Consider the following 9,349-nt stretch of genomic DNA (forward strand, 5'->3'; position numbering starts at 1 on the left):
GCTCCCATGAGCCGTGGCAAAATGCCGGGACAACGCGAGGTAGAAAAAAAAAGAAAAAACATAAAAACGATTTTTAACCCCACATTTTGGATTCCCTCCAATTTCTGATGCAAGCGAAATGAGGGAGACAGCTAAAAGAATCAGCTCAAAACCAAAGCCTAACGGACATTCATGGCGTTGAACCATCACTAGAGCGGGTCGATAGAAACGCTCCATGATAATCATATTGGATGTCAAAGTCGTTGGACGTTAACATGCCATATTCTCAAAAAGGCAACCATGCACAGATCCAAAACTTTTACTAAAAGAAATTATTACCCAGATGTTTCGCTTTACGAATCATGTGTAATTGCGGTTCGCATAGTACGTTTTTTTGTGTAATATGGTTTTGTTCGCACACCGTAAATTTTCTTGTAGTATTTGTACGAAAGCGCTATTGTTACTCGGGAGAATTGAGTAAATTTTGTCTAAACCATATACGTCGAGCTCCCAGGACTAAATTAAAGCACTAAAAATGCTTAAATAAAACTGTAATACCAAAAAAACCGGCTAAGTTGTATTTATAATAAACGATACAGTCCTTGCTGTGTATTTCAAAACGCAACCTCATCGACTCGAACACGTCAAAGTGCATGCCAAGTTTCATGTAATTTCAGCATGTCGTTTTAAAATGAGAGCGTACTTAGTTTTCTTTTTTGTTTTTACTTTATTGCACAGTAAAAAATATACAGTGACATCCGTTTCAGACTGGCGCTACGTGGCCGCGTGCGCAGTGTGCGTGGGAGTGGCCATGTTGTGCAAGGAGCAGGGCATCACCGCCACCGGCGTGTGCGTCGTTTACGAGCTCTTTGTGGCGCAGAAGGTGAGCCTATACCTACTTCTGGCACAGACTAAATTATTCTACCGTACAGAAATGAAACTTCCTACAAAACCGAAGTTTGACAGCGATTCAGGGACGAATTATGTTGTCCCTTTCTAATGTACTTATGGCACAACCTCTTTCGACTATTTAGGGTTGTCAAGTTTCAAGTCATTATCTTATATGTGGTTGTGCACGCAAGAAACGTCAAGTTTTGCCAACCCTAATAATTGTTCATAGCAACGCTGAGCCAAACGGAGCCGAGAGCGCCCGAAAGGTCCAGTTCACCCCAGCACTGCTTCTGGTAATTTGTTGATGTGTTGTGGTCTGTTAAATTTGGACAAAGATATGTGTCTTTTGGTAACAATATAGCGACGTGGACTTAATTTGTCCCATCATACTACCCGTTCACTTCGAGTTGGCCGTTGCATAATGATGTCACAGTCATATCACAGTACTTAAAAAGCGGGTCTGGCTTGCGGCGTGGTGAGGGGGAATGTAACGGCCAACTTGAAGCGAATGGCTAGTATATTATATACCTATTATTGGCAACACCACAATAATAACCTAAATCAAAAATATGTAAAACTAATCTTAAAATAAAAAGATTTAGGTATAAATACAACCTCTCCCCCCGCGGCATGGGAACGGTACCATCTACGGAGATGCTGGCAGCATTCCCCTGGTGTATTGCAATACTTATTCGTTGAGCGAGTAAATAAGCTGCCAGCTCTGCTGTCGCCGGTGATGTCTGCCATCCTTTTCTCCTATGCTTACACGTGTTTGTGTATTTCCTTCGAATATTATTAATTCCTTTGAATCTCAAAATTATTGAACAGAGTTTGTTAAAACTTTCCAGTAATGGCTAAAATTTATTCAAGTATTTTTAAAGGGGGCTAAACAATTGCTCACTGCGCACGCCGTGTGTGCACAGGGCGGACACGCTATACATCAAAAATCACTTGCGTTTCTATGTGTGAACGGCACGTCTGTACACGCGTCATGCGTCATTGTGTGAGTAAGTTGCTTAAAAACAGTACTGAGCGATCGGCAAAAGCTCGTCAATCTGCTGTCGCGGGGCGAGGTAATTCGAATCGGGGCGGGGCGGTGCGTGGCCGTTCTGTATGATCATTCATGCTATTACTTATTCTTGCTTGTCTCGTAGGCAAACCTTTAGTAAGCACACTACACTTAAGACTATTTATAAAAAAATAAGTAGTACGTCTGTGGAGAATCCATGCAATCCTCTATATAGGTATATACTGTTACTGTTAAAAGCACCTGTAATTTTCTCTTAGTGATTATTTCTGTAACATTCGCGTTTTATTCCAGCGCCGTGGAACCGGCGGTGGCAATCGTTGGTCGTGGCTGGAGGCGTGGGGCAAAGGGTCGGGTTGGGGCTACGCGTGCGGCGAGGCCGCTCGGCGCGTCGTCACCCTGTGCTGCGCCAGCCTCGCCCTGCTGGCGGCCAGGCTGCACGTGATGGGCGCTCAGCTGCCCGTGTTCACGAGATTTGATAATCCGGCCGGAGCCACTACTGGACCTGCTAAGTGAGTTGCTAGAGCAAGCGTACGGCCAGGCTTCATGCAAGTCAGCGCCTGCCAGATAAGTTGGTACACACAGATATCAATTATAAAGATCCTGGTGGAAGCGTAAGGCTAAACAGCACAGTGCGTCATCGCCGTATATCGCGTCACCCATAGCGACAGCGTGCTAGTTTGCTCTCAACCACCTTCAAACATCTAAATAGTCTGGAGAGATCGACGAACAATTTTCCCAATGCGATTTTCTCTTTCCAGGCATTTGACTTTCGCTTACCTGCCAGCACTGAACGCGTGGCTCCTCGCGCTGCCCGAGGCCCTGTGCTGCGACTGGACGATGGGCACGGTGGCGCTGCTCCAATCGTGGCAAGACCCCAGAAATCTGGCCACCGCAGCTATGTTCATTGGCTTGTTGGTCGCCGCGATCCACGCGCTGCGGACACGGTGTACTGCTTTGTCTATGGTTAGTACTTAGTATCTAGACTCTACTAAGCAGACATTGTAATATTTTTTTCAAGTAGGTATTAATACACATATATTCAGTAATATTCTTTATGTTTCAAGGGAGGTAAAGTTACATATATAATTTGCTTCTGTAACCTTTTGTTTAATTGAGTTTTTACGATTGGCTACGAAAGAAGATAAATTTTCGTTTCACGATTGATTGTGAACTAGAAATAATTATTTAATTATATTTTCCGTTGTTTTAATAATTGTTTCCACAAGCATAATCAACTATGGAACAGCGGAAAGGTATAAATACGGTGCTCTTCCATAAGTAATGAATTACGAACAAAGAAAAAGTTCCTATTTCGAAGTTAATTACGATACTCGATTGTGAAAACGGAAATAGGTTCTAAATTATTAAATTGTAAAACGGGACTTAATCGCGTATTTAAGTTTTAAGATTTTTCCGACGTTTCGGGATTCGGAGAGTCGAAGTCGAGTCGGAGTAGGTAAATCTTAAAACTTAAATTGATAGCTATGTTCAAAAATTGAAAATGATGTAGACAATGAAAAAGCTAAATAATTTTAATTTCAGGGCCTAGCGCTCCTGGTTCTGCCCTTCTTGCCAGCGTCTAATCTCTTCTTCCCGGTGGGATTTGTGGTGGCCGAGCGCATCCTCTACATGCCCTCGATGGGCTGGTGCATGCTGGTCGCCCACGGGTGGCGTCTGGCCGCCAAGAAACACGCCAAGACGGCCGTGGCTGCACTCATATTTATACTCTTCGCCTTTAGTATCAAGACTTACGTCAGGAACTGGGATTGGAAGACTGAATATTCTATTTTCGCTTCGGGGTTAAGGGTAAGTGTGTGAAGTGAACTAATAAAAAAATACCTATTGTCTAAAAGGTGCTAACTGCGAGCAGCGCAATTGCATCCGGTGCCATCGGATCGTAAGATGGCCGCTGAAATTAACCGAAATGTTTAATTTATATCTCGCTCTTGTACTTCCTGAAACCTTTATCAGGGCGACGGCTAAAACCTAACACAAACTTACCTGTATATATTTTAGAACCTGACTGACGACGAGATTAGGATGATGGTTTTTGAGTATTAAATTAAAAACAAACATTCCAGGTGAATCGCAACAACGCCAAGCTGTATAACAACGTTGGGCACGCTTTAGAAGCGGACGGGCGATACACGGAAGCCCTGGAGTTCTTCAACACGGCCGTCAGCGTCCAGCCGGACGACGTCGGCGCGCACATCAACGTCGGCCGCACCTACAACCATCTCGGCAAATACCAAGAAGCCGAAGAAGCCTATATGAAAGCCAAGTCTTTACTGCCTAAAGCTAAACCCGGCGAGTCCTACCAGGCCAGAATAGCCCCCAACCATTTAAGCGTGTTCCTGAACCTTGCCAGCTTGATATCCAGGAATGCCACTAGACTTGAAGAGGCCGATATGCTGTACAGACAAGCGATCAGCATGAGGGCGGACTACACTAGGGCGTATATCAATAGGGGCGACATTTTAATAAAATTGAATAGGACGAAAGAGGCGCAGGAGGTGTATGAAAAAGCGCTTCTTTATGACAGCGGCAATCCGGACATCTATTACAATGTAAGTTCATCTGTTATTAATTAGTAAGGTAAATGTACCAAAAACCATTAGCCGTAGCCATTAGCCAGCCTTTTGTGTATATATTGAAATACAATATCGTTTAAATTGCCATATTGTTTGTAACTCGAGGCATGTCAATTTAGAAGGGTTCGCTTAGGTTTTCAGGTTCCCGGCTAACAATAGATCGTATCAGTAGTTATATGACCAATAAATACTTGACTTAATGAATACACAATACAATGCTTCTTTATTGCACCAACTGAAAATAAATATATACAAAAGACAAATACATAATGACAGAGGTAAACGGAGCCTAAAGAGCGATAACAACAGACAACCTTTAAAATACATTTTTTGTTTTTGAATATTGATTTTTGCGCCCACTTCTTTACAGCTATTTCTAGTTTAACCTCAAGTCCCAGCTCCCATCCATACACAATCTCTAAGTCCCAGGGGTTTGTTACTTGTCATAAATTATGTTATTATGTATGAACGTGTGCCATATCGCGTCAGTAGGACTGCAGGTGGCTAAAAGTCGAGATTGATGTAAACCTGAAATGTTCCAGCTCGGCGTGGTGCTGCTGGAGCAAGGCAAGGCGTCGCAAGCGCTGGCGTACCTGGACAAGGCGCTGGAGCTGGAGCCCGAGCACGAGCAGGCGCTGCTCAACTCCGCGATCCTGCTGCAGGAGCTCGGCGCCGCCGACCTGCGCCAGGTGGCGCGCCAGCGCCTGCTCAAACTGCTCGACAAGGATTGTGAGACAACCATATATAAACACAATGGTTTTTTTAACCGGTGGAGCGCCCCAGTATCACAGTAGTATGGAACTCCTATACTAACTACATCACACGTGTGTCAATAGGGCGCTCCACGGGTTAATGGAGTTAAAGGTTTCATTTCTGTCAAATAGTTAATACCTTCTTACTGTTATCCTGGCCGACGGCATATGACATGCAAATGCGATTGACGTTGCTGTTGACTTTCGATTCTTGTTTTTTCTGGCACAGGGCTGCTGCCAGATCCCGTGCTACTACGCTAAAATGGTCTTGATACTTACAGTCAGCGACAAAATCGTCTTTTTGATATTTTCTGTTTATACCACAATTACCACAGATCGACAATGTACAAGATTGGCCGTCAAGAAATAATATGTGATTGCGTAATTTTGCTTTTGTAAGAGTATGTTCCAAAATAAAACCATCCATCGTATCTCCAAAATATAATCGGGCAAACCCAATTTGTCAGTACATAAGAACAAAAAACTATGCTCATCCCTTTCTTTTGGGCCATAGTATTAGCGTAAGAGAATGACAATATGATTCTCTCTGTCTGTTTGAAATGAGACAGTCCCTGGCCAAACTATATCAACAGTTTTCCTTATTTTCCAGTCCGCAGAGACTGACCCAGGTTAAGGAACTAGAAAAGCCGCAAATGATTTTTCTATAGCTAGTCTATATCACTTTTTCTGTCGTGTATTGATATCGTTTATGTACTTACTAATAAATAAATAGTTAACATTGTGAGTTCATTACAAATGTATTCCCCACTTGTCCGCAGCCACGAACGAGCGCGTGCACTTCAACCTGGGCATGGTGTGCATGGACGAGGGCGACGCGGAGTGCGCGGAGCGGTGGTTCCGCGCGGCCGTGCACCTGAAGCCCGACTTCCGCTCCGCGCTGTTCAACCTGGCGCTGCTGCTGGCCGACCGGCGCCGCCCGCTCGAGGCCGCGCCCTTCCTCAAGCAGCTAGTGCGCCACCACCCCGACCACGTCAAGGCGTTGGTGCTGCTCGGAGATATCTACATCAACTCCGTCAAGGATCTGGACGCCGCCGAGAGCGTACGTTCGTTTTCACTTTTTACTCTGACTTGTCGCGCGCCACTCGCCGCTCAAAGAGCCATTCCTGAGTGCGGTCGCGCGCCGCTCGCTAGAGCCGTTCCTGAAGTGGCTCGTACGACATCGACACCATCCAGACTGGGGAGCCTAGACGAGATGACAATTGTTTATCGAAAAACGCCAATTTCAAAATAAAAATGTATGACTACTTCAGGGGTCGGTAAACTGCAAACGGCGATCCGCGTGCGGCCCTTCAGAACATCGAAATCCAAACAATCAATACTTGCAGGGCTTAGACCGGTCAAATCAATGTTTAAGGCATAAGGCATGGTACTGAAACCTCTAAAACAGATCGCAATTAGTTTTGAAAGAGAATGGGTAGAAATGTTTACGGTTTTTCAAGGTCAGAAACTTTATTTAATACAATAATCCTGTAACTTTGTTGCCTTTTGTAAGGGGGTTCGTTTGCGTCTAATCCGGTAGTTCTGATATTTCGCAGACTTGTTTATGGCTCAATGAATAATGCAAGTTTGCGACTTCGAACGCCGAACGCAACTGTCAAAAATCGAAAAAAACCGGTTTTTTTAGTTTTCAGCGATTATTATAATCTGTTAAAAATGGCATAATGGCCCAAATCTAAAATAAAAACAACGAAATTTTCGCGTTTTTTTTCGATTTTCGACAAAGTCTTACGCTCGAAGTCTCAAACTTGGATTATTCATTGAGCCAACATCACAAACAAGTCTGCAAAATATCAGAACTACCGGATTTGACGCAAACGCACATGTATAAAGTTACTGTATTACAAGGCACCACCCCTTGTTGTTTGGAATCCTTTCAATAAGCTACATGGTCAATACTATCGAGTACGGGGTATTTACAATTTTACATGTAAAATTCCGAGCTGCAAAATTCCACGGACACATTTCGAACGAATTCATTCATAAAGCAGCCGTGCAATTTTGGAGCCGGATATGCACGTGCACGTGTCACTTCGGGAAGACGGCACGCGCAACCGTGCTGAAATATCTGGAACTCCCAAAAAGATATCTACACGGTGAATACCCCGCATTCGAAAGCGTTATAATATGAACCGTATCGTACAGTGCTACCGGCGCATCCTGGAGCTGGAGGCGGACAACGTGCAGGCGCTGCACAACCTGTGCGTGGTGGCGGTGGAGCGCGGCGCGCTGGCCGCGGCCGAGGAGTGCCTGGCGCGCGCCGCGTCGCTGGCGCCGCACGAGCACTACATCCGGCGCCACCTCGCCGTGGTGCGCGCGCGCCGCCTGCAGGCCGCTCCTGCGCATGCGCCTGCCCCCACCGCCCCCACCGCCCCCACCGCCGAGGTGCGCGCGCGCTGGAACTACATCCCGCAGCAGCCGCCCGACCCGCACGAGGCGGACCCCGAGTAGAGCCCCGGCCCCCGGCCGTCCGCGCATCGTGCAGAGGCGTTCCGTTGACGATCAGGGTATTGAAAATTAAAAGTCGCTCCGCTCTCCGATCTGAATGTGAAATTTGCTAATGACGAGCCTTCGTCTCTCCCGAATCCTACCTGGAAAGATCTGTATTTCTCGGTATCGCTCTGTGAGGGGACGAGTCGATTTAATAGACCGCTAATGTCGGCGCACTAGTGGCCGGAGAGGATTCTCCTATGACTATTTTGTTATAATGAATGCGAAAATTGCCAGACAAGACTAAAATTTCACTAAATGTCTACTAAATAGACACCTCATTTCCGAAAGAAACGTCTCTATGTGCAGACAAGCGTTCGTAATTTGTCTCGTCTCTGTTATACCGTTTCAGCTTCAGTATTTGGAATGCTTTCCCTACTAAATTTCACCGTTGTATTCGAACTCGAAATTATTATAATCATTGCAGTATTTTGGCTATTATTATTAGTGATTTATTGATCTCATAGAATATTAGTTTGCATACGACGCCTTTATAATATTGTTAATAAGTACTTAAAGTTGGACAAGCTTCGTCATTAGCCCGGTATACGGTATCTGTGCGTAGATATGATTTATAATAACTGTTTATAGGCTGTTTATAGATGGGATTTGTATCATTCCAATTATAATCTATTTGACTTTGTCTAGTCAAGATGCAATCGCATTTGATATTATTTTGGACTCATTTTTTATGCATTTACGAATAAGTGATTTAAAATTATTCATTGTTGTAATATGTTGAACAACCTATGCTTGGAATAGACGCTGGGAGTAGCATTTAGATGAATGTGCCCCGCATTAAGCCACCCCATTTTAATAAGGCTATACAAATAAACCTAGTTATAAACAAGTTTCTGTCTCAATTTTTGTAAACAATTTTAATATTAACTGCATAATAAAACGGCGAAATGATCAATGATAGGACTTCTTTTACACAGATGGAAGTAGAGAGCGTTTAATGTAATCTATAGAAAAATACGCAATTTGATTCACTATACGCGAAGGATTCAACCAGAGACAGAGATGTTAAATAGCTATTTTTTATAATTAGACATCGGTCTAAGTTTTGGGCTTATAACCGGCATGTGGGTAGCTTAGCCAGAGCTTACTTTGCGGCAGCTATGATAAGATACGGAATTCAAATTTCTAAGGTCTGGCCAAACATAAAACAAGGGTCGAATTGCTAACGATCGGTTTGGCGGCCAGAATAAGGTGCGAATCGCCATTCCTACCACCTCGTCCACCGTGCGATACAGGACGAGGTGGTAGGAATGGCAAGAAAAGTCCTAGTTAAGGTTAATTATTTTCGTAAAGGCAAATGTTACTGTGTAATGAGTAAATGAAGTGATCGACCGTTGTTAGATTTAGATGTGCAAAATGTAATGTTGTTCATGTTTTAAGATAAAAGTAACTTTTGTAAAAACTGAATTTTTTACAATGTCTTGAAACATTTCCGGTGGGAACTCTGTAGGGTGTCAATGATTTGTAAGGACCCCAATATTATAAACTATTTGTCGTCAAAACGTTTATTTTTATAAAATAAAATGATGTTTCGAACAAGTCTACAGCGTGTTTTATTTTCTATTTTATGCCGTTAA

The 9,349-nt window shown here is 43.9% G+C and overlaps 2 protein-coding genes across 4 annotated transcripts in view; both read left to right on the forward strand.

Annotated features, from left to right (window-relative positions):
• The window catches only part of LOC134741652 (protein O-mannosyl-transferase Tmtc3), a 173,400-nt gene extending 164,086 nt beyond the window's left edge, over positions 1–9,314 (forward strand). Inside the window, exons 5-13 of one of the 2 annotated variants that reach the window (XM_063674509.1) lie at positions 747–862; positions 2,192–2,409; positions 2,659–2,863; positions 3,443–3,706; positions 3,982–4,467; positions 5,034–5,220; positions 6,023–6,303; positions 7,407–7,571; positions 7,647–9,314. In XM_063674509.1, coding sequence (XP_063530579.1) covers positions 747–862; positions 2,192–2,409; positions 2,659–2,863; positions 3,443–3,706; positions 3,982–4,467; positions 5,034–5,220; positions 6,023–6,303; positions 7,407–7,571; positions 7,647–7,712 — 1,988 coding nt within the window. In that variant the 3' untranslated portion in view covers positions 7,713–9,314. Of the gene's footprint in view, positions 1–746; positions 863–2,191; positions 2,410–2,658; positions 2,864–3,442; positions 3,707–3,981; positions 4,468–5,033; positions 5,221–6,022; positions 6,304–7,406 lie in introns of both variants that reach the window. The other variant, XM_063674508.1, reaches the window with a different exon arrangement.
• LOC134741701 (troponin I) overlaps positions 1–9,349 on the forward strand; it is a 443,517-nt gene that overhangs the window by 97,449 nt on the left and 336,719 nt on the right. The window lies entirely within an intron of this gene.

Source organism: Cydia strobilella, chromosome 5, assembly GCF_947568885.1.
Source record: "Cydia strobilella chromosome 5, ilCydStro3.1, whole genome shotgun sequence".
NCBI lineage: Eukaryota > Metazoa > Arthropoda > Insecta > Lepidoptera > Tortricidae > Cydia > Cydia strobilella.